Source organism: Neofelis nebulosa, chromosome 2, assembly GCF_028018385.1.
Source record: "Neofelis nebulosa isolate mNeoNeb1 chromosome 2, mNeoNeb1.pri, whole genome shotgun sequence".
In the NCBI taxonomy this organism is placed as follows: domain Eukaryota; kingdom Metazoa; phylum Chordata; class Mammalia; order Carnivora; family Felidae; genus Neofelis; species Neofelis nebulosa.
This window is the reverse complement of record NC_080783.1, coordinates 172,061,648-172,087,039: the sequence shown is the minus strand read 5'-3', so window position 1 is coordinate 172,087,039 and position 25,392 is coordinate 172,061,648. Positions and strand designations below refer to the sequence as shown.

At 42.0% G+C, this 25,392-nt stretch overlaps 1 protein-coding gene across 10 annotated transcripts in view; it reads left to right on the top strand.

Moving 5' to 3' along the window:
- NFIA (nuclear factor I A) overlaps window positions 1-25,392 on the top strand; it is a 576,975-nt gene that overhangs the window by 446,741 nt on the left and 104,842 nt on the right. For all 10 annotated transcript variants that reach the window (XM_058717200.1, XM_058717202.1, XM_058717201.1 and 7 more), the window contains exons 5-6: window positions 16,057-16,174; window positions 22,899-23,026. In XM_058717200.1, the coding sequence (XP_058573183.1) occupies window positions 16,057-16,174; window positions 22,899-23,026 (246 nt within the window). The remainder of the gene's footprint in view (window positions 1-16,056; window positions 16,175-22,898; window positions 23,027-25,392) is intronic.

Genomic DNA, 25,392 nt, shown 5'->3' with positions numbered 1-25,392 from the left:
TATGAGTTGGAATGGAGACGTTGCTTCCATGTTATCAAGTATGCTTCAAGTATCAACTGGTGAGGAAGAGACTAGATTAGGTTGGAGGATATGTGCCTAGCACAGCTGACTAGCCAGTCATTTGCCATGGATAAATAATGCAATTTTTTAAAACCGTTTTTCACTGGGGCACTGGGTGGCTCAGTCAGTTAGATGTCTGACTTCGGCTCACGTCATGATCTCACAGTTCATGGGTTCAGACCCCGTGTCAGGCTCTGTGCTGACAGCCCAGAGCCTGGAGCCTGCTTCGGGTTCTGTGTCTCCCTCTCTCTCTCTGCCCCTCCCCTGCTCACTCTCTGTCTCTCAAAAATAAGTAAACATTAAAAAAAGTTTTTTTTGAATAAAATTGTTTTTCACTTTGTAAGACTTAAAAAGGACCGCTATCCCACATTTTCTTATAACTTTAATAATAATAGTAATGTAGAATATATGCCTTTCAGAGGGTAATTATCATAATGGCATTCCAGGTAAATACATTCCTTGAGCCCTTACTTAACTCTAGGATTGGAGCACTCGAGCTTTTTATTCTACCCTGGCTGCTGTAATGCTTACATTTGGTCTTCATTACCATCAGTGTCCCAAGGCCTGGATGTTGTATGAGAAGGCCCGCGCTGCTCAAGACCGTCCCCGGCATCTTGTCCCCCTTCCATTTTCTGTATGCCCCTTTAAGGTCTTCTATCCCAAGGCCTATCAGTTCCAAGCTAGATTAGCCCTCTATTCAGTCTACATAGCATGGTTGCCAAGTGAATTCTAAACCTGCCTTCAAGACTGCCAGAGGGTATGGGCAGACCACAGATTGAATTTGCAGAGGGACCTGGTTTTGTTTCCTGTCCCCATTTAGGGGGTTATGTTGCTGATGCCCGGCATCATGAGCGTCCTTCGGCTCTTGAATGCTTTTCGATTCTGCACACTGCTGTGTAATCGCTGTAGGACTCACTCACACATGGCCTCGTGCTGACTAAAACTGTTTGGCAAGAGTGGGACTGGGCTGTGTCAGCTAACTCATGGCTTCGAGCCAAACTGCTGTCCAGAGCCCCCCTCCCTCTTGCAGATCTGTAATCCAGGTTTGTCAGGGTATATGTCACAAGATTGCCTTGGCTGCTGGGGTTACAGACCCACCCCCAGCTCAGGTTGCCTCACCCACACACTTTTCTGAAAGACTTAACACTCGAGCCACATGATGAGTCAAAACCCTTCACCATTCCTTACAGCACTGCCCCCTTCCCTGAGCTGGAAGAGCTAAGGGTCCATGTTAGAGGTGCAGTGGGCACTTTTTACAAATGAGCAGGGCTGGGGTGCGTTCCACAGCCTTGAAATAGAAATAAGCTAACTGGCACAGAAGTTGATTAAATGCATCATGTTAGCCCTGTTAGGAACATGATGCAACACTAACATGAAAAATTATGGTAGCTAATATTTACCAAGCATACGCTATGTACCAGGCATTGTGCTAGGCACTTTGTAAACATCATCTCGTTCAGTCCTCCCATGGTTGCTATTATTGTCCTTTTTATAGTTGAAGAAGATGATGATGCTCAAAGAGGTTAAGAAACTTGCTCTTTTGACTTTGCTGTGCTCAGCTAACTGACTGCAGACATTTTTGTCATGACCTCTTCTGTAACTGCATTAGAGAGCTATGGAATGTTTGGATTCTGTGTTTTTATTAAAAAACCATTTCTTGTTAGAGTTGATAAACTTTTAGCTTGTTAATCTGTGCATTAAAAAAAGGTTGAAGCTACTTTCATGTAAACTCAAACACTTAATTAAACTTTTTTCCCCTGGATTGGTTTTCAGTTCTGATATATTTTTTTTAATGAATAGGCTTTATTTTTACAGCAATTTTAGGTTCACAGCTTTAGGTTAGTGAAAAGTACAGAATTTTAATATTTACACCTCCCCAAATAGTTTCCTGTATATATTAACATCTGTTGTTCATGTGGTACATTTGTTACAAGGGAGGAACTGATATTGACCCGTTATTGTTAACAGAAGTCCATAGTTGACATAAGGGTTCAGTTCTTTGTGTTCTAGATTCCGCATGTTGACAAATGTATCTATTATTGCAGTGTCATACAGAACAGTCTCACTTCCCGAAAAATCACCTGCCCTCCAGCCGGTCATCTCCCCAAGTCTCCAAAATTACTACTCATTCTGTGAATAGTTCAGCCTTTAACTGGATGTTTTTAATGGCCTCAGAGTCTTAGAATTTCTTCCACTCTGCTGCACGTTTCTTCTTAACCCCCTCTTACTGATCTCAGCCCCACCCAGTTCCCCCCATCACACTTATGACCACATATGTGGCCTGGAAATGTCAAACTGGTGGTGGCCTCAGTTCGAAAAATTTCCCTCCTCCTGAATCTTTAGTATTCAATGTTAAAATCTGCTGATGTAAATATTTACTTTCCTCAGGTTTCCAGTTAGTTTCTGTTTCTCGTTTTCCTCCTTTTAAATTTAACAGAGGAGGGAGGTGCTATTTCAGCATTTCCTCCTGAGGATTCACTGAAATAACCGCGTGCTAAGTTTGTTGTTTATAATCGTGTTACTACAGGGTGGCAATGGCAGAGAAACTCAAGAGAAAAGCTGCTGGTTTAGCTTCACACATTCAGAGGTGAGGGTCAGGCAGCGAGGTTGCTTGACATTAGATTATAGTGATCAGATGCATGGAGCTGTTAGAATCAGGGGCTCCCGCTGTGGTCTCTCACTAATTCCCCTCTCACCCTCACCTCCTGCCTACCCACCTACCCTTTCCGTTTTTGCATTATGTCGAATCCACGAAAGGCAAGAAAGGAGAGTTCTGTTTCTCTTAGCAGCAAAGGAAGTACCACAGCATAAAAGTAGATGTATATATGTGGTCCTCCTTGTGACAGGGCCATCTGAAAGTCATTCGAGTAATTTATTATTTTGTTCCAGGAGAGGGTCGGGAAGGGGGAATACAGATCGCGAGACACTGTGCCAGAGGCAGAGAGAGGTCTTCTCTGCTCCGAGGGAGGGGGGTTTCCAAGTGCTAACAACGCAGTTCAGAATCACTAAAGTTGTTTCAGCAGAACACTGAGGAAAAGGACAGGAACCATCTGTTGAAATGGTTCTTGCGTGATGCTGCATTTTCAAACAAAGCCCTCGAAAAGCGTTTTTCAGATGGGTCTCTTTCCCATGAAGCTGCCACCAAGAGAGCGCACTCGGCTAGCTGCTAAATGACCCCACTTTGATGGCCGACTCGGTCAGCACCCGCTCTTGTTTATTTTGCACGGGTGTTCTCCTCCAAGGGTGTGCTTTGAGGCCGTCAAATACCCTTCCTGGTGTGAACCCAGAAAATCCTCCTGAAAAATCCACCGCTTCTGCCCATTTCCTTCTAAAGTGCTGACTCTTCTACTTTGAAGTTGGTGGGGGTGGCTCTGAATCCGTAACTACTTCGTGGGGAAAGAGGAAAACCACAAATACACACAGGCCATTGTGACTCTGGCCTGGCGGGGTCTCATTTTCCAGCCGTGGTTTGTACACCCGAGCAGGCTGCAAGGGTTAAGTAAACTTCGTGGCTAGGAATGACTTCACGGCCCTGGAATTTGGAAGAGCCCGGGTTCCCAGTACACTGTGGCCAGCCTTAGCATCGCCTTTGGGTGTAAAAACCACTCTCAGTTACCCAGACCGAATTTTTGGTTCCTATCACGCTGCTGCATAATCTACGAAATCCGGCAGCTGAATTGTCCTGGCTCTACCACAAAGCCCGGCTGCTGGGTGGCTACAGGACTCCCGACTTGTTTGTCAATGGAGAGGGGGAGTGAACGGAGCCAGGCATATGCCTCAGCCTGGCATGAGGTAGCACCCTAGTGGCTGTTTGCTGCCTTCTACATGTGCACTCTTTCTGTATTCTCACACGAGAATCATCACTCGGATCCGAGGTGCAGTTCCCTTTTCAACTTCCTTTTGAAGTCTCTAGGTCCTTTGTGTGTCTCTGAGAACCCATATCCATAGGCACGGATTTTCTGGCGAGCAATGCAGTAAGAACAACTGGCAGTATGCTAACCTGACACGATGGAACTCGTACAGCAGAATTAACTCAGCTCCAAGGTGCCGTATGAAAATGCAGCTCTTTGATATGAACAAGCCCAAACTTGGAAATTACAAAATGTTCTTGCAAAGAAGGACTCGTGAGGAAATCGGTATAGGATGAGGGATTCCAGACGTCCAGGCCTTGGGAGGTGCCATTTAAGCAGTTGCAAGATTTTAGATCCTTGGTAGAGGAGAAGAGAGTTGAAACTTTCTTTTCTGAACAAGTGGCCTATTGGCTATGATCATTGCATGGGCATTAATTTTAAAATTCATATTCTTAAGCAAGCCCTTCTTTCCAAAGAAGCCATTTGGGTGTAAGCATTAAAGGAAGAAACAAAAAGATTATAATAAAAAATAGACTTCAGCCCTAGCATGAACAGTGGCTGTGACCTTGCCTTTTGTTTGCCATTACACAATTCAATGGCAGTCCACTCAAACTATGCTCTCGATCAATATCCTATTAAAGCGGCACAAAAAGTCTCCATAAACTTAGTGGTTAGCTATGTTTATAAATGGAACTCGGCATAATTAGATGGTCAATAGCAGGCTCTACTAGTAATTTTAAAATGAACATCACACATTTTCTGTCTGTAGAAGTCAATGGCACCTCTTCCACATTGAAGGTATGGTGTGCCGCAGACGAAAGGATGGGCGACCCTTGAAAAAATCATAATGCCTGTCGCTAAAATGCAGTTTTTAAGGAAAGTCTGTTAAGTTGTGGAATAGAAAATACTGACTGGCCCTGTATATGTTTTCATTTTGCTTCCCTAAGCCACCTTATTCTGAATATATTATGACATTGCAAATGTTTTCTAGTTTTAATCAGCCCCTCATGGAGATACAAAATAATAAATATTACCATACTGTTAGGAAGGAAAATATCAGTCTGGCTGGCTTCATTTAGCAGGTTTCCTCTACTCTAATTCAATACATTTTCAAAATAAATACTGAAATTGAATTAGTTCAGTTTTGTTGTATAATTTTTTTCTCTTAATTTTCTTGACATATTTGGGGTGACTATTTGGACAGCAAAGCCAGCGGCCAATGGACTAAACTGGCAGTAATAGGAATTTTCATCAAACTCTTTCTTTCGAATCCCAGCTCACAGTAGGGGGGCCACATGTGATTTTTCCCATTCTGTTCTCATCGAGCAGAGAAAGAGCCACACAAAGTGAGAGGTGTCCCCATCCTTACCACAAATTGAAATGTACAAGATACCTTGTGTTCGATGTGGCCCTGTCAGTGGCATTATGCCCACCATTTCACTGATTTTGAAACTGGTTAGGGGGCGCCTGGGTGGCTCAGTCGGTTAAGTGTCTGACTCGATTTCGGCTCAGGTCGTGATCTCACGGTTTGTGAGTTGGAGCCCTGCATTGGGCTCTGCGTTGGCAGTACAGAGCCTGCTTGGGATTCTCTCTCTCACTCTCTCTGCCCCTCCCCTGCTCTCTCTTTCTCTCTCAAAATAGATAAATAAACATAAAAAAAAAACTATGGTTACAAGAGGCTTATGACATCAGCACATCCATTAGACAATGCTATGCTTGAAAGTCCAGTTTTTTCTGTGACACTCCTATCCCTACAACCTTCCTGGTTAAAGCTGTTAGAGAGTTCTCATGGCAGGATCTTAGGGACCCTATGTTTTTGGTTCTTAGCTGAAGCTCTTGCTAAAGTGACCAGACTGTGAGCATTCTCATTTTAAACATTTGACTCAGAGAGAAGCAAAATACATTAACACTTTTTTTTTTAACATTTAAAAAAAAGTTTTTTATTGTTTATTTATTTTTGAGAGAGAGAGAGAGAGACAGAGACAGAGAGACAGAGTGTGAGTTGGGGAGGGGCAGAGAGAGAAGGAGGCACAGAATCTGAAGCAGGCTCCAGGCTCTATGCTGACAGCAGCGAGCCCAATGCGGGTCCTGAACTTACAAACTGGGAAATCATGACCTGAGCTGAAGTCAGGAGCTTAACCAACTGAGCCACCCAGGCGCCCCAAAACATGTAACACCTTGACATATGTATGAATTTGTTATAGTGATCTCTGATCATATGTTCGTCTATTTCTGATCTTTTCTAGCTAATTCATGGGTTATGCTCTTTAGATGTAATACGTTATATAAAATCCATATTTAAGATGGCAGCGTGGTATCATGGCCCAGGATATAGAAGTGAGGATCTGACCCTGCCATTTACCACTATATGACTTTGGGCATTACTGATCCCCCTCTCTCAGCTATGTTCTCCTCCTAGTCAGCAATCATTTATTCAGTCAGCAAATCCATTCTATACCAGCTGTGTTCTAGGCCTGCATCTGAATGCAGTAACACCTCTCAGGAGTGTTTTCAGGATTAAGTGAGAGAATGTCAGGTGTCTAGCATATCCTAGATGCTCAACAGTGGTGACTACAATGGTTATTATTGAACGAAACCTCTGTCCCTGGTCTTTTACTGTGTGTGTTCAGAGCTGATCCTTTAGGGGATCACACTATCAGCAAATTTATTAAAAACGTGTGTGTGTGTGTGTGTGTGTGTGTGTGTGTGTGTGTGTGTGTGTCTGTATGTGCTCTGTGTGCATGTATAAATTAAAAAGGACTGATTTTAGATTCAAGTTCTAAAAGTCCATTTATTAGAAGGACCATTCCCGTGACCCCTTCCAAATTACTAATTCTGATGGAATAAGAGCATGTCGATACGAGATCTAATTCATCTGCTTTAGGAAGCCAGAAAATTCTTATTCCTCAACTTTTCAGCCCAACCTATACTTCTGCGTTATTCTGGAAATTTCTCTTCCAGGGTATCCTAACGGGTAGCAAGATGTTTTAAAATTCTCAATCTAACACTGACACATTAACAACTTTTTAAGTCACTAGCCACACCTTGGTTATTTGTAATCAGTTTTTTTTTAAATAGTACTCAATTCTATAGTATTTGAATTTTGCTTTCTTATATATTATGGACATAAAAATTCCCTGTGAGGAACAGGGGCACCCTGAGGTCATTACCACAATGTGATTTTTTTCATGAACTTTTCCATATGAACTCATAAGCCTCAATTTTTTTTAAGAGCAGATATTCCTATCCAATAGGTAACATTGGAAAACTAAAAGGTGTTTTTGAGATTTTCAAAAGCCTGACAGAAATTCTACATTACCAGCACAATAAGACCACAAATATTATTGAGATTTTGGCTGGCATATATTTCCCTAGCTAACACCTGCTGATTAGAAAGACTCTTGTTGGTGACACCATCGGCACGTCCAGGATGAGATCACTACAGCCCACGCTCAGCAGAGCCACGTGTTAAGTCTGACAGGGGAACTGAGTTAATGCAGTCTGTGATTGATAGGAGTACCTATTAACACCCAGGATCTTCCAGTGGATGGAGGAGGGGGACAAAATAGTTCTTAGTGAAAATATTGAGAATTATTAGTATAGACAGCTGGATTTGTAGGTTGTTGGGATGAGACCGTTGATACAGTTTGGTTTCCTAACAGCTAATGGTCAGACAGTCCCCGTGCACTCTTGGTAAAGGGGCTTATGTTTAGAAGCCCTTCCCTGGTTATAGATCCCGGTGGTGGAAAGGCGTCTTAGGCCATCACATCCGTCCCCTGTCAGGGAAGACTTAATCCCATGGCTGAGGCTGTATCAGATACTAAACGGGTACCACATTTGACCTCAACCAAAAGCTAAGATGAGATGATACTCTAAAATGCAGAAAATCGATTTCAGTCCCAAAGGCAGAAGCCACTAATGCAGGAGCTCAGTCAGCATTGCCAACCCCACTGTGGATTGCTCTGCCCGACCAGTGTCAGGCCCTCCATCCCGGGAAGCCCTGGCCAATACTCCCAGCTGGAAAGCCCTGGAAATGCAAAGAAGGAAGATGATGAGATAGAAATTTCCCACTTAATTGATACGTGATCTTTTTTTCTATATAAATCTTGTTGAATCTATCTCTCTAGTTACTGATGATGAAGGAAAGACAGAGTAGAAATGTTAAGTTTCACTTCTGTTTCTTTGGGCTGATATCTGGAGATATTTAAGGCTCACTGACCTAGCTGTGTGATCTTGAACACGTTACTTAACCTTACAGCTAATTTTCTCATTTGTAAATGAGAATAAACAAATACATGTTCTGTGGGGACACTGCAAGGCTGAAGTGAGATAATAATTCAGGTAAAAACACATAGCACATCAGCCTGGCACATGATAAACGATCAATAAATATTAGTTCTTAGCTGTTTTTTATTAATAAGCTCATATCATTTTTTTTTTATTTTTTATTTTTTCAACGTTTTTTATTTATTTTTGGGACAGAGAGAGACAGAGCATGAACGGGGGAGGGGCAGGGAGAGAGGGAGACACACAGAATCGGAAACAGGCTCCAGGCTCTGAGCCATCAGCCCAGAGCCTGACGCGGGGCTCGAACTCACGGACCGCGAGATCGTGACCTGGCTGAAGTCGGACGCTTAACCGACTGCGCCACCCAGGCGCCCCAAGCTCATATCATTTTCATTCAATTCAGCAAACATTTGTTGCATGTGTGATATATGAAGCATCTCATGCTGTGTGCTGAGGAGAATACAGAAATGAGTAGAAATAGTTCCCTCATTTATAAAGTAGATAACCTAAGTTTCTTGAAATCCAAGACTAAGCTTCCTTCGTGGCAATAAAGTGACTGAATACACTAACTTCACAAACTGAATTCACAATCATCAAAGATAAACCATCTGCAAGATTCAGAGCAGGGAGGAAGAGGGTATCAGAGAATTGTTCTTGTTTTAATGGGAAGGAAACATTTTTTCCGAAATAAAAATTTCTCTGTTCACCTCCTCCTCCCCCTTCTGGCACCACAAACCCACATATTTCTTAACTTGTGTCCACAAATGTGGATGTGTGAAAACGGTGCTCTGTCTGCATCCGCAGATGCCGTTGACGGGGTTAAAACATTCTGCTCGCTTTTGGCACCTAATACTATGTTTCATAAAAAGCCTTGCTTAAATCTCATAATAGCAGGGAAGCTCATTTCCACATAGAGGGAAACCCTTGTTTTGGTCCAGTGCCTTTCTTTTATGTTCCATTTTGGAAAACTATACTCCTAGCCTGCCTTGGTCAGACCTTTTAGAAAGGCAGGGTAGGAAAAGGAGATCAGCACGCGGTTTACAGACCAGAAATCTGCTTGGCAGAGGAGTTGCTGAAGACTGTGGCGTAGAAGCTGCAGAGAACGTACCTTTATGATTGATTTCCATTCAAGTCAGACTGACTGCAGTGTGGTCATTTTTCTAACCCATAACTGCTCACACTGCGGCGGTCTGCTATCTGCAGGGTGTCTGAATTATAGCCATGTATGTCCGTGTTACCTCTTACACAAATTACTTACACTGGTTTCTTTTTCCATGCAAATTCATCAGTTTTACAGCCCCTCATAGCCACAGTCAGGAAACTCTGGCCAACAGCACAAATTGATAAAATGAGTTAATTTTACTATACTTATGTGTTTTTTTTTTCTTTCTAAAAGCCTTCTCTCATAGGCAGTGTTCAGGAAGCATATTACAGTAAAAGGAAGATAACAAAGGAGTTGAATTTTCTTGCCATAAATTACTTTCCAAGTTAATTCCCTTTAACGATGATTCCAGATTTGCTTGAGTGTGCATAGCATTGTGTATTTTACAACTGTGCCTTTGATAGAAAGAAGACCAAGCATTTTCCCATGTTCACTCCTTTTGTGCCAGTTACATGGACTGTCTTATGAGATCTTTGCCACTAGAATGCAAAACAACACTAAATTGTGCTGGGCCTCTAGAACTGTGTGCTTGTTGTTGGAATGTTTTTTACCCCCAAGCCTTAATAGACAAGTTCCCAAAGTCCCAGTGAGTACATAAGATTACACAATCTGGAGAGAAATACACCTCTCTTATTTTTTTCCTACTTATTTAATACATTGAAAATGGAGTACTATATCCTGGTAGTCTTTTTTGAGGGTTACCTATCAGCCATGCGTCCATATTCCTTAGTTGCCATGGAGTTTCGAGGAAGGGGCAGCTATGATCGTCCATCTCTAAAATGTAAACCCCACAAGGGCAGGGGGCCTTATATATATTGTCCAATGATGGATCTCAAGCATCTGGAACAGCGCCTGACACATGAAAAGTGCTCCATGAAATTTGTCGAATCCCATAAGAGGCAACATCTCAGAGGCTATGGGCCATTAGCAATAGGCTGGCCACACTAGTCACTCAGTTAATGCTCCCCACGGATTCCTGCTGAACAAGTTGTAAACTCAGTGTACGGTCATCCCCCAGGCAGAGTAGCTTGAAATTTTGGATAGAATTTTTTTTTTCCATCACCCTCTCTTTTCTAACAACGCAAGCCCGAGCAGATTGTCTCTGGTGGATGGCAGAAGTTCAATAACCACAACCTTATCCAACTACTAATGTGTACAGAAGAGCAGGTCATTAAGAGGGTTGGCTACTAAAGTAACCCCTTTCTTCCAATAGCCCACATTACTATAATGATTCCTTAATAGCAAACCATTTATTAAAAAATGACACAAAGACTGCATTCTACTCGTGACAGGAAAGAAGGGGGTGGGGGGGGGGAAGGGACAAAGGGCTTAGAAATGACATCCGATGAGACGATTCCCAAAAGTTAATCTTTTGAGAAAAACTCCTCTATGAAACAAAATCCACAAAAACTTCGGGTGTGAGTCATCGCAGTGCTACTTAAGAAAGTCGAGGAACCAGTCCTCACGCTCCTGTGTAGATTTATGGATTTCTGAGTTTCGTTTTGCATTGTGTAAAGTTGGGGGGCGCAGAGGGCAAATGGAGAGGGTGACTGCTGATTCCCCTTAATTCAGGACATATTTATTGCTCATCATCTGTTGTGTTGTATTGATTGTCGTACAAGACTCTGCAGAGCTGTTTACGAACACAGAAAAGGCTATTGGAGCTGTAGGATTAAAGGTCCTCTGGTAGGACCCTCTGACTTCACGACCAGGGAACGTTACTTCACCTCTTTGTGCTTCAGTTCTTTCCCAGGAGCGCTGTGAGTTTAAATGAGATGATGTGCTTAAAGGGCCCAGACCGGCATCTGGCCCGTAAACGATGCTTAATAAACATTAGGCTTTGTTATTGTGCTGGTTATGCCATGGCAGTGCTGGTGAGTTTGCATTTCTAACATAATTATTATGAGAGTTGTGAGGTCCAAAAGTTTAAATGACTTCAGCTACACGGGTGGTTGTTGGCAAGGCTGAAACTCTAGACAGTCTCACCCAGGCTGAGACCAGCACTTTTTCTATGGCCTAGGATGTCTGGTCCTCAAAATGCACTCAATCTGGCTGGGGAAAAATGTCATGTATGAGATCATTTAAGAATGATAGAGTCTAGGGTCGAGTACAAGTGGAACAAAATCAGGTTTCACACTATATGGAACAGACAGAAAGTGTTGTGGTTGGTCCAGTCCTTCCTTATCATCCCCACCCTTGATTGGCAGTGGCTACATAATCTCTGTGACATATCAGCAGGCTGTTAGTCTTTGGCTTCAGAAGCCCAGCATGACATCCTAGGCAGACATTGTTCAAGTCATTTAACCCTTGACAACTTTTAGTTCCCCAATTTGCAAAAAGGACTTATTCCTATTATTAGCTAAGAAGTGCATTGTGTTACATACATCTTATTGATATTTTATATTTGTTAGAATGGTATGATCCATATGCTTGTGTATGCCCTTTCACAGTGCACATCTGGACACTGATCTTTTGTACCTGTTTACCAAGGTGACAAACATCCATTGTGAAAATTCTATTTTCTTTCTTGGCAACATGGTTTAGGCCTCCATTCCCTCTTGCCACAACTCCTGCATCAACTTTCCAACGGGTTTCCCCCCTTAGTCCCCTTTTGTGCATTCTGTATAATGTTTCTCAATTCAACAATGATCATTTCCCTACTCAGAAACAGTCATGGATCCCACAGGTCACTAACTGTACTTCCTGCCTCCAAACTTACGCACATACTCTGTCATTTGCCTAGAAACTCTCTTCTCTGCCTCTTCAAATCCTGCCATCCTTGAAGCCTAAGTGTAAGTGTCCAACCCTTCTTGAAATCGAATCTTTTTTTGATCCCGCGAGCCAATATGATCCATCATGCCTTTGAATTTTCCTAACACATCCTTTGCATTTCTCCTATGAGATTTATCACATTCAGCCTTGAATTTGATGTTCAAGTATTGTTTCGTCATTCCGCTCTGTTGTAAACCTTGTGAGACAGAGACACTGTATACCTTTTTATCATCTCAAGTTTAAGGCAAATATTGTAAATGAGTGGCAGGGTAGTATGACAGGAAAAGCAATGGGTGTCGCAGTGAGACATTCTAGAATTTTAATCTTGGACCCCCCTCTTTCTTGCCTCTCTGTGATCCATGACAAACAAGTTAACCTCATTTCAGGGCTTAGTTTTTCTCTCATAGAAAAGGTACTGTCCTCTAAAAAAGGTTGATTTGTGGATTGAGTGAGGTATAAGAAAAATGGTCCCCAGGTACTCAGGAAAGCCGGCTGAAAGCCCACCTCTCCTAGTTACCTCTCTAAGGCTCTTCCTATTCTCCAGTTGAGAGGCACTGAGAATACCCAACTCACTGCAGGGACACTTAATGGTAACCCCTCCCCACAGGTCTGAGGCTTTCTCTTTAACTGTCACCGTACCACTGAATCTGATCGCATTCCAATCGGCTGACCTTCATGTGAGACATATGCACCCAGACACTCCCGGGGGATGTTTCCTCACCTGACTTTTCAGAAGAACGCAGAGTTTGGGTTGGTGCTTTATTAGGACGATGTAACCCAGGTTGTGAAACCCATTCTCATTTCAGAAATCTAATGATGTCATAAAACTTTTCAGGCGCTCATAGCCAGTTTTCCAGGCCCTGAAGTTACACACCATAACTGCAGTAGACACTTCGAGAAGCGTCATAACGCTGCCAGTCCACCTGATGCCGTTTGCTAGATCACACACACTGTGCTAAGTGCTTTAACAGGAAGTCAATATATGGGCAAGCGAAGGAACATTTCTGTGGGTTCGTTATTTTTTTTTAAGTCTCTCTGAGAGGTGTGCGCACTATATTTACACTGTATCTTCCATTCTTCGCCTATTCTGGCTCCCTTGACATTTTGAAAAGATAATCTAGGCAGAGGACCTTTTTCCAGAGTAGAATGTGGTAAATAGAATGTTAAGTGTAAGCGCCGCTGGGCAGAGGGCCCCAGACTTCTCTCAGTCCAGCCAGGTCTCTCACTCACATCTTGCTTTATCTTTCCTTCCGAGACTGGGAGTGAGGCTTGCGCACTGTGGCCGGTGCTCAGGCATGATGCACCTGCTGCATTCGGCGGATGCCTGAGCCCCATCCCAAGGCTTTGAAAGAAAAATCTAAATCCATACCCTCGACACTGATCAGCTGCATCTCTCTTCTTTAGTTAATGAGACGTGTGGATCTTTAAGCTCCACGGAGGCACAAACATTAATAAGTACCTGTTATATGTCAGGCTGCTAAGAGAGGTGAGCGGTGATGTATTTGAGTAGTCTCCTCCCCACCCCCAGAGCCTATTTCATACATAAAATATTATGGAATAAAAGGGGAAACTATGCAGATAAATTTAGTATAAAGGCAAATTGGGGAATGGCTAGCAAAATTATTCATTGGAACTCTGTTTACACTTATTGTCAAGTCTAACCATTCGTCTTTGAACTAAAGGCCTTTCCTCCATTACAGCCTGTCATTAAGAGATATGTTTGAATTTCAGAAAAGTATATATGAATTTTAGAGCTTTCTATTTCTTAGCAGTGACTGTTTTAATATAGTTGTGATTAAGGTCTAGCCATTGCTATTAACCCAACAACTCAGTGTTTATTCTTAGATATTATTGTATCCCTTCCCCCCTTTCCTTGATTACATAGTTCTCTTATGGTACTACATTTCACCCAGTTGCCCAAGTAGTAATCCTGGGAATCGTCCCATACTCCCCCTTTTCCGTTATTACTACACTGAAGAAGTTAACACATTTTCCTGATTCTAATTCCTAAATAACTTACACTAGGCTCCTCCTTCTCATCCCTTGAGTTTAGACCCATCCCCACCTTGTCGTTTTTAAATGACTCCGCTGGCCTCTATGGTTGTACTGATTATATTCTTCAACTGCCGCCCTGTCCCCCATGCCTACCCTCACCACAGGATGATGTTTCTAGGTTATAAAGTCAAGTCTGATGATGCATTCTCACATTCTGCTGGTTCTCCTTTAACTGGCAACCAGTTCCAGTTGACCAATGCTTACTGACTGCCTCGTGGTGTCAGGGATTATATTAGATGCTGGCAATATAGCTCCAATGGCCCCCAGTTAGTAGAGTGTGATAAAGCGCTTTGATAGCTTATAAACTAGGGAATGTGCTGGACTCACATCCACTGTCCTTAAAGAACCCTACCAGGGCCTTCGGAAACTGACCTTAACCTTCCCCTCTTTTTCCCATGTATTATGAACTTTATCACACCAAGTTATCAGAAAATCAGTATTCATTTTATGTTCTCTTACCTTTATAAATGCTGCTCCCCCTACCTAACATGCCTCTATCCCTCTCAGTTGGGTGAGCCCCACTTATCCTTTTAACATCTTCCCAGGCATCATGTTTTCTGAGGCCTTTTTTGCCCCTGGAACTTCTTATTCCCCAGCTGGGTTGGATACCCACTTCTGTGTGGACATATAAATTTAGGAATAACTCGAGCAAAGGACTTATCACACTGTATTGAAATTAACCCGCCAGCCTTCCCTCTAGAGTTGTTTCAGGGTGGGGATATGTCTTTCATCTAAGCGCCTTCCTTACCCTGCACCATTCTTGGCAATGAAAGTCCTTGGTTCATGATATTTCTAATTATCCCTTCTTCTTATGGATATTAGCCTCTGTTTAATTTATTTATATATCCACTTACCTGGGCTTAACTCTCAAACCAATGTCTTAATACAGTAATACATGAATCTGTGTCTCCCACTTTTGCATAATCTTTCAAAAGAAGAGAATATTTGTACTAATATAGTTGTACCACTAGCTGTGCACAGAGTTGTTTTAGAAGATTGATAGATGTTATTTATTCATTCAAAAATATTTATTTAAGCTGCTACTGTAAACAAGGTGGTCTGGAGGCTCCAGACCATAAAAAATACAGAGAATCACATCTCACCTAAGGATCAGCTCTGAAAATCACATATAGTCAAAATTATCCTTACCAATCCCTTAAATCAGACCTCAGCAACTTCTACATAAATATTTTCTGGTTTGTGAGCCATATGGTGTCTGTTGTGGCTGCTTGTCTCTGCTATCACAGTGCAGAAGCAGAGACAATATGTAAATAAATGGGTGTGACCATCTTCCAGTAAAACTTTATTAAGAACTGCAGCCCAGGAACCATGGTTAGAGGACACTGCCTCCAGGGAGAAGGTGGGACAACTAAAGTAATGGCATATGTAGGTGCCATGGCAATTCAGAGTAAGGAGAAATCACACATTTTTCATCACAGGAAATTGACAATGGGAAACCCAGAAAGTTGAGTTTGTGGTTCTGGACTAATTCTAAAATGCTGATGAGTGAAAGCTATCAAGATCAGCCAAAATTAGGAAAGTCCAGAGAATGTTCTTGCTGGCCATCCAAGAAAAGTTTCAAAGCAAAACATGGAGGCGTTTTTGTTAAAAGCATCCAGGAATGTTGCAGTCTTGGTAACAGTTTGCCATTATTACAAAAATAGAAAAGATAAAAGGTAAAATATAAAACAGAGTCCTTCTGTTATAGGTGATTTTTGTTGTCAACAATAATTGGAGGTCAGAGTTCATTACTGATGATTTTGGATAAGCTTATCAAAGAAATTTAGAAATAAAATGTGTTAAATGCAACAATGATATGTGTCCTCGTTGATCATTTATTCACAGAACATAACTTTTTTTTTTCCCTAGCACCAATAGCTGCAGGAACTGGCCCAAATTTTTCTCTCTCAGATTTGGAAAGTTCTTCATACTACAGCATGAGTCCAGGAGCGATGAGGAGGTCTTTACCCAGCACGTCCTCTACCAGGTAATTTGATTGGTGGCTCTCCCTAGTTACACACCTTGATTTTGAGCCTAGAGGCACTTGCAATGTGTGTTTGCTGGTAGAAGATACTAGAGAAGTGTGTTCAGCCCCATCAGACTTTCAGTCTCGTTGGGAAGAGAAAGCAAATGCACATACAGCAGAAACAAACAAACAAACAAACATCTATACACACACACACACACACACACACACACACACACACACACACACTGTGGCATAGGCTAAAAATAGTTAAAGCTTTATTCAAAAAGACAGACTTGAGTTCAGTGATAAATGTTGGTTAGGGTTGGCAAGATGGGAAGGAAAAGGAATGGGGTCTTGGTGGGGTAAAGACATGAGCAAAGCATAGAGAAAGATGCATGATGAACACAGCATGTTCTCAGGAGATTAAGGACAGCTCTTGACCGGGGGAAAGGGCACCTGTTTTGGCTTGTTTGGCAAAATGTTGACACTGGCGACACCAGTTCCAGTCCCCATGCCCACAGCAGATACTACATCTCAGTCCCTTCGCTTTTCCCCCAAAGGCCTCAAAATCCAGGCTACTGGAGTTGCCTGTGACATTGATATCTAGGTGTGAGGTTGTAAAAATGAATGCAGTCCTATGGCACAGGGAGGGGTGGGAGTGCGGGATTATAAATTCTGTTGCACCAGGGGACCTTTAAAAAAGTAAAACTGGAAGAGCACAACCAGATAATGATTCCAGGGTTCTTGATCCCCTCGAGGTCACAAAGCCCAAATCAAAACGAAGCATTTTGCAAGACCCTGTTGTCTCTGGATAACCGGTACCAGAAGGAAAGGGATTAGGCATTAAACCCACAGTATTCTTTTACAAATTGGCTTTAGCACTGGACTGTGACAACAAAGAAAAGAATGGTGTAGAATGATCTTTAATGTTTGTGTACTTTGCAGGAAAAAAAAAAAAATGTTTCACAAAGGTATATTCTTCTTTAAAGCAAGCCCCAGAATTTTATAATTTAAAACAATGGCCAAATTATAGAAATTTTCCTTGGTAGAGATTCCTTCTTACCTTGACTTTATATATTTTAACCAGCATTACTTTAAGAAAGAAAGAAAGAAAGAAAGAAAGAAAGAAAGAAAGAAAGAAAGAAAGAAAGAAAGAAAAAGAAGAAAGGGAAAAAAGAAAAAGAATCAGCTTAGTCATTACTAATACCTTGAAGACAGCTAAAGAAACAGTTATTCCCTAAATACAACCACCAAATCCTCCCCTCATCTTTCATGTCGTTTAAATGTTCCCCTTAGTTCACTGTAGTATCAGATCCTCAGGGGGGAAAAAAAATTTGAAATCCAAAGTACATTTATAATGAAAGAATGAGATTGTGAACGCATTCGGATGTTAATACATTTTGAGGATTTTGAATGTTTGCTGATGGAAGGGACATTGTGTGTAACGGCACTCAGTCAACATGAAAAAGCTTTGCAAACACTTGTGGCAGTGATTAATTTAAAAGTTGATGGGCTGTTTGTTTTTCATATGTGTGCTACGCATGTACCATGGACGTCCCAAACAGTGCTTCTCACCCCCATCCTTTGGACTTCTCCAGCTGTTTGATTGCCTTTTGTTGTGATTCTCTGAGTGGAAACCTGGTTTTTAATGTCATTTAAAAGGCTACTGTCATTCTCATATTCTGCAAATAACTAACCCTGATAAGGAGCTAATTATAAACATCAGCAGTAGTTAATAACTTGGTAATATGTTTGTTTTACTCTCATTAGGCTCTCCTAGGATAATTTTTTTTTAAAAAAATTATTCTCTAAATATATAGACTCAGCAGAATTATCTGTGTACAGGTTAGAAAATGTGCCCAGAAGAATACCCCAGATTTACATATAGAAAAGTTCATCCACCAATCAATATTTGTTCATGCTGTGCCAATATTAATTGGTCACTTGCTCTGTAGCAGACACTGTGTGAGATGCTTTACATACCCGATATGATTTAATATTCACAATACTTTTACAATATAGACAGTGTTGCCATTTAACACTGACTGGATCAACCCATAACCCAGAGAAGTTAAGTAACTTGCCCAAGGTCACAGATCTAGTAAATGGCAGAGTCTATATTCAAATTCAGGTGTGCTGGAACTTTAAAAACACGGTATTCTAGGGCCACCTGTGTGGCTCAGTCAGTTGAGCATCTAACTGTTGATTTTGGCTCAGGTCATGATCCCAGGGTCATGGGATCAAGCCCCATATTGGCCTCTGCAGTGAGCTTGGAACCTTAAAGTTTCTCTTTCTCTCCCATCTGCCTGTCTCCCTCACTTGTGCGCGCTCTCTCTCTGTCCTTCTCTCTCTCTCTCAAAATAATTAATTAATTAAAAACATGATATTTTCCCATTGGATCCCCTTAGGAATGGGGCTCACTCTTTCAGTAAGGAACAATAGAACATAAATCCCCCCAAAAAGGAATATCTACTATCCCTATTTTTCCTGGATACTTAGTGTTTGCTACCTTGAATTATTATTACCATCTTTTGAGATCTGTACAGGTCCTGCCTCCCCATCCAGACTGTTAAATCCCATAGAGGACAGTGTGTAATTCGGCAACATTTATTTATTTTTTTATTAAAAAAAATATTGTGTTTATTTGTTTTTGACAGAGAGAGAGAGACAGAGCATGAGCAGGGAGGGGCAGAAAGAGAGGGAGACAACAGAATCTGAAACAGGCTCCAGGCTCTGAGCTGTCAGCACAGAGCCCGATGCGGGGCTGGAACTCACAAACCGCGAGATCATGACCTGAGCCGAAGTCGGACACTCAACCGACTGAGCCACCCAGGCGCCCCAATTCGGCAACGTTTATTAAGTAACAAGGGTATTGTCCTAGGCACTGTGGATATAAAGTCAAGTAATAGGAGCTTCTGTATCTAATGGTAGAGACTGACAAATAAATGAAAAATTTCAGTTCAGGGTACTATGAACGTGCAGGAAAGAGACATTTTGCAGTTTTGTGGGTACAAGGTAAGGCTTTTATGCTTTGCACATAGTAGGAATTAAACAAACATTTGGAATGAAGGTAATAGTTTTACCTTAATTTCTAGGTGGATTTTCTAGGAACACAACAAATTACACACACAGAAAGAGATGGTGCATCACTCCTCAAAAGAGTATTTCTCTTCCCTCTTATGTAGAGATCTTACTGGTACTTTCTTATTTTCCTCAAATGTTTCTGGGAGAATAGAATCAGTGTATTCAAAAGTCAAGAGCAAGAAACCAGAATCAATGACTGATGCATTTCTACATTAAAACAAATAATAAAGGAGATTGATAGGCATTAACTATAGCTCTGTACCTCTTCATGGTAAACATCTCCAAAATCATAGAAGGGGTTGTGTAAAATTTGGGATAAAATATACTTTTTTTTCTCCCAAAGAACTTCATCAAGATAAACTAACTGTCAAGGTTGTGCAGTCAGTAAACTTTGTCTTCGAAGCCTTCCACTTGTCCATCTTGGCACTGCTGACTTTCTTCACTCCTGGATCTTTTTCTTTCCTCCACTCTGTTCCTCTGCCCTGCAGACATTTGTCCTGTATCAAACCTCTGAAAAGTCCTTGGTTTCACGCTAAGGTGAGAGCTAATAAGTACAGACTTCCACCTTTAGGATTTAATACCTGCACAGGGAATTTGCTTTTTATTAAAGGACATCAAGGAAATCAAAAGCTTTAGAAACTCAGAAAAATATTAATAACGGAAGAATGATGGGCAGTGAGTGGAGTTGGCCTTTTGCGTTAGATCTCATTGAATCATGACACTTGGCAAATGCTTGTCACAAGTACTCATGTGGCTGTTTCTAAGTCAACAGCCCAATTCAGCAGTTTTTTGAACATCTGCTATTAGCCAAACACAGGCAGTAGAGATTTAAAAAAAGAAGAAAGAAGGCCCTTTCCCTACAGATCTCACAGTCACATCAGAACATAAAGGTCTTGCCTTTTATTAACCAGGAAACATCAGGGAAATATGTATTTTGTTTTTAACTTCTATTCTGCCAACTTCCAGAATGATTTCAAGTGGCTTTCAACTTTTAAATACAGCAAGTACTGTTAAATATAGAGAGGCCAGAGACCATATGAAAAGATAGGAGAGATTGTTAGATCAGAAACCTTAACCAAGAGTTTAATCCTGAGATTCCTGGTTGCCAAGGCAAGAAGAGAAAGCACTATGTTATATAATGTGCATTTCTGATAAAAGGAAACAATAGAAATTAATTCAAAGTGTCCATATTTTTTTTCTGGCTTATGTATTTGGAATAATTTTTTTTTTTTATGTGCACTTCCTTCTATCAAAAATGTCTAGGGGCACCTGAGTGGCTCAGTTGGTTAAGCACCTGACTTCGGCTCAGGTCATGATCTCCTGGTTTATGAGTTCAAGCCCCACATCGGGCTCTGTGCTGACAGCTCAGAGCCTAGAGCCTGCTTCAGATTCTGTGCCTCCCTCTCTTTCTGCCCCTCCCCCACTCATATTTTCTCTCTCTGTCTCTCTCTCTCTGTCTCTCCCTCCCTCTCAAAAAATAAACATTAAAAATATTTTTAAAAATTTTTTCTCTTAGATGTAGTTTCACATAAAATATAGAAAAGTTGTTCCAGTGGCTATTTTTCATTGAACTTCAAGGAAAGCCCAGCAAAGGACATAAAATAAGTTATGAAAGGTTTTTCCTTTGGGTACGAAGCTAGCATGCTACAGATGTGTTGCCTTCCTGTGATTTGGCTTTAATGAGAATAGAACTTAAAGGCAAAGAATACTGGAATACCAACTTTAATCGTTAAAATTTCTTGCCTTAAATTGGGTCCTCCACATTTTTTTATTCAGATTGCTGCAATAGCCTCTTAAACACCTCTCTGCCCGTAGGTTCCGTCTCCTTTTTCCTTTGCTTTTCCAAAGCCATCATCTGCAAAATGACCAGAGTGACCTTTCTGAAATCGACTCTAATGTCACTCCCTGTTGAGACTCTTTCAGGGAGTCTCCATTGCTTGTAGGACAAAATCCAGATACGTAATTTCTTCTGTAACCTCCACCCCACTTCTTTCACGATGGCCCTCCCCCGACTTCAGCCAGGCCAAACACCTGGCAGTTCTCTGTGTGTGTCACGCCTTCCTCATGATGTGGCTTCTGCCTGATACACACCTACCTCCTGGGGGTGATGTTCAGAATGTCCGATAACCTGTGTGACACGAGCATACCGATTAGAACAGAGGTCGCTCTGCCACAATGCTCACGCTAAGTCCTGGAATGCCCCAGATGCACCAGAGACGTTAGCCCTTTAGTTTTTGGATCGTGAGGGTGTCCTGGGGCAAATACCGGGGTGGCAAGGGTGGGGAAACTTACAGAGCTTGAGACAGTGGCACTTTGCCAATTGATATAGAAGTATTTCAATATTTTGAAATAATAATGGCTGCCTGAGTGGTGCATGAGCTGAAAAGCAGCCTCTCTGTGCCCTTTCCTTCCTTAAACCCTGTCTCCTTGACACTCACTCTTACAGCTCAGGAACTATCTCCTTCAGGAAGCTTTTCCCAACCTTCCAGGCATATCATTGTTTGCTTCTTTCATCAATGAACCCACTGTGTCATACATGCACTTGCATGATAGTACCTGTATTTCTCTTTTGCACAATTTTATTTACGTCTATGAGACGGGGCCATGTCTCATACATCTCTATATCCCAGCATTTAGCACAGCCCCTAGTACATAGAAGGGACACAGCATGTGTTTGATAAATGAAAACATATTAAAAATTCTGTACCCTGACACATGAGGAAGAGGTTTCCCAGTGGACACTCCCACTAGGTATGAAATCTATTCATTCTGCTAGTACGTTAGTGACATAATCAATTAAGACAATTAGAACATATTAGCAACATGGCATTTCACTGTCTTTTTACTCCTGAAGCCTCAACTTGGGAGAAAAATTCAGTCCTTCAACTGAAAGAAATGAGATACATTCTGGAAATTTCCCAACCATGCCTTTACAAAAATAACAAATCCAGAACTTCATTTTGGGAACGTCTGTAGAGGCACAAAAAGAGGAGGGGGATAAAAAGTGTAGGGCTGCTCTTTTTTCCATGTCCCCGATTCTCAGAGGGAAATGCACTCCTTGCCCCTATTTTTTTTTTTTTATCTGTCTTGTTCACTGTATTATCTCTAGCATCTACATCAGAATCTGGACTATTGTAGCTGCACAGCAAATATTTTTTGAATGAACAGTTCCAAGTGGAAGATGAGAAAACACAGGGAAAAAAAAAAAAACCAAAAGCAATCCAAGCTTTTCTCAAAGAGCTGTCAACCCTGATTTTTACCCTTTCTGGGGTGCCAGAGGTCTAGGGACATTGCTGATGGCTAGGGGCCAGCTGCTGCCTGAGGAGACACGAAATGTGGTCTTCTTACGGACACTTCCCGGTGGAGACAAGAGCAGGAGCCAGCCACCAGTTCCTCAAAGGAGAAAGGAACAGGATGTGGCAGTGGCAGCATCTTGAGGGACAATAAAAATCAAACCCAGACACTTGGAACAACACAGACCCACGACTTTGTTCCACCTCCAGTGACTCACTAACCTGAACCTGAGCCTAGAGAGAGTCCTAGAACTCCACCGAGTTGCCCAATTACTTCCTCCTTTGGCTTTCTTTCAGCCAGAGATGCAGTGTCCAAGAGAGGTGGTTTGGAAAGCTTTTAAACATGTACCCGTTTATTATTTCAGCTCCACAAAGCGCCTCAAGTCCGTGGAGGATGAAATGGACAGTCCTGGTGAAGAGCCATTTTACACAGGCCAAGGGCGCTCCCCGGGAAGCGGCAGTCAGTCGAGCGGATGGCATGAAGTGGAGCCAGGTAAGCGGGGCTGGCGCGCTCAGGCCTACAATGCACATGGCGGCCATGCCACGTACAGAGAAGGAAGCAGGCTCGAAGCAGTCGACGGGCTGAACGCGAACACTTGTTTGTCTCTGGCTGCTACTTTCTTGAAAGGGCGGCCGTCTAAAGCAGCAATTCAACTGAAATGAAAGGCTGGAAGAACACTGTGTGGTTTTTGACGCTTCCATATTTTTACCTGCACTACAATCCCATATGCATTTGCTTTTGCTTTTGTCTTTATGCCAAGAGCCTTTGGGGATTGGCTTTTTGGATTGTCTTGGAACAATCTTAAATAGAAACCTGTCAACTTTTTCAACTGGACTAGGAGACTGGGCTCCCTGTGCCACAGTTTATACTTAGATTTGTGTAAAAGGAGGAGATGTTTAAATATTTTTTTCCTAATTTTGGCTATCATCATGATTGTTTTTCTATTTAAATGGAACAACTATCTTTATGTCCATCTCTAGTGAAATAAGCAAATGATGACTGCTATTCTGACCTCCCGGGATAGTCTAGTCTTGGCTCTGGAGTCTTGAGAGGAATAGTTTGGATAGCAGGAACCTTTTGAAACCTTAATCAATGTCTAATCTCCACATGAACAAGGGAGAATCTTCTCCAGTGCCTTCCTCAATCTGCAAAGTCAGATGAATCAAGAGGTTAGAGTGTGGGCTTTGGAATAGACAGAATGTAATCCTGGCTCTAGCTCCTGCTGGCTGTGGGATTATGGGCAAATGACCTAACCTCTCTGAGCATAAATGTTCCCATTTCTTTATTTTGTCAATAATAATAGCGGTTTCAGTGCTCTTGAGAATTAAATAAGGTAACATATATGACCCATCTAAGAATTATACATAGCACAGAGTAAATTTAAAACAAAATGCTTTCTGATCATTCTTTCCCACCTATGCCTCAGAGTGATTCCTTGCAAGAGCAGACAGGCACCAAGGAGATTTCTGAGCCCACCCTTTGGTCTTCAGATCTTAACTTCTGTCTCTCCTCCCTGACGTGTTAAAAAGCAGTCCTCAGAGGCAATAGCATGAGGGAGATTTGGGGGGTGATGGAACTGTCCTGTATCCTGACTGTGGTGGTGGGTTCAGTAATCCATCTATATGTGTGTTTATGTTCACAGAAACGTACACCTTCCATCCCCCACCCCTACAGTTTTATTGTATGATAATCGAAAACAGAACAAGACCGAACAAGACCTCGGGCCCCATTGGACGAGTCCTTTATCTCACTCCCCTTACTAAAAGGCAGAAATTTCACTTGGCCTTGCTTCTACCTAGCAGGCTCACTCACTTACTCAGCCATCTTCATAGGGAGCTTTCTGTGGATGAGACACCGCCTGGTTCTGGGAACTCCGGGGTGAATGGGAAGGCTGTGGCTTTTGCTTTCAAGGAATTCATGGTTGGGGGTCGGAAACCTGCTGAAGAAGATCATTACTTGGTGATATGGCAAGTAGGGAGATGGGGACATTAGTCTCCTTTTTCTCATTGTTTCTAATTATTACCAACACAGCACTCAGGGCGTGGTGGACCGTCTGTCAAGGTGCAGCTTCGTGCCACACTTAGCCCATGCCAGTTCACTGAAAGTGGCTAAGAAATAAGCCCAGGCTGGGCACCTGGGTATCTCAGTCTGTTGAGCATCTGACTCTTGATTTTGGCTTAGGTCATGATCCTGGGGATGTGGGATTGAGCCCCACGTTGGGCTCTGCCCCAAGCATGGAGCCTGCTTAAGATTCTTCCTCCCTCTGCCCCTCTCCCTGGCTCACACATGCTCTCTCTCTCAAAAAAAAAAGAAAGAAAGAAAGGAAGGAAGGAAGGAAGGAAGGAAGGAAGGAAGGAAGGAAGGAAGGAAGGAAGAAAGAAAGAAAGAAAGAAAGAAAGAAAGAAAGAAAGAAAGAAAGAAAGAAAGAAAGAAAGAAAGAAAGAAAGAAAGAAAGAAAACCCCAGGCCTAAATGAAAATGCTGACTGCTGACTGCTCATTGCCACTAATGGCATCATCAGCAAGACCTCAGGATAGTGCCAATGAAAAGTTTATGTGCTATTAAAAAATTAAAAGATGTACAACTTCTTTGAACCCTTTTTAAAAGGCTAATTAGAGTCCTATCCAGTTCACCTGCTTCAGTGAAAATCAGAATCAAAATAGGTAGGTTTGGTACATTGTGTTCGAGTGTTGTACTAATGCAGTTTTATACATATTGAAGCTGCTTTGCTGTGTTGATATACATGAAGCTCCCCCACCATGAGACTGTTCTCTGGGTCCTTAAGTAGATTTTTGGGGAGCCTATTGGGGGCAGAGAGGGTAGGTTAAATATAGGGTACTTTGACCTAGTGACTCTTGT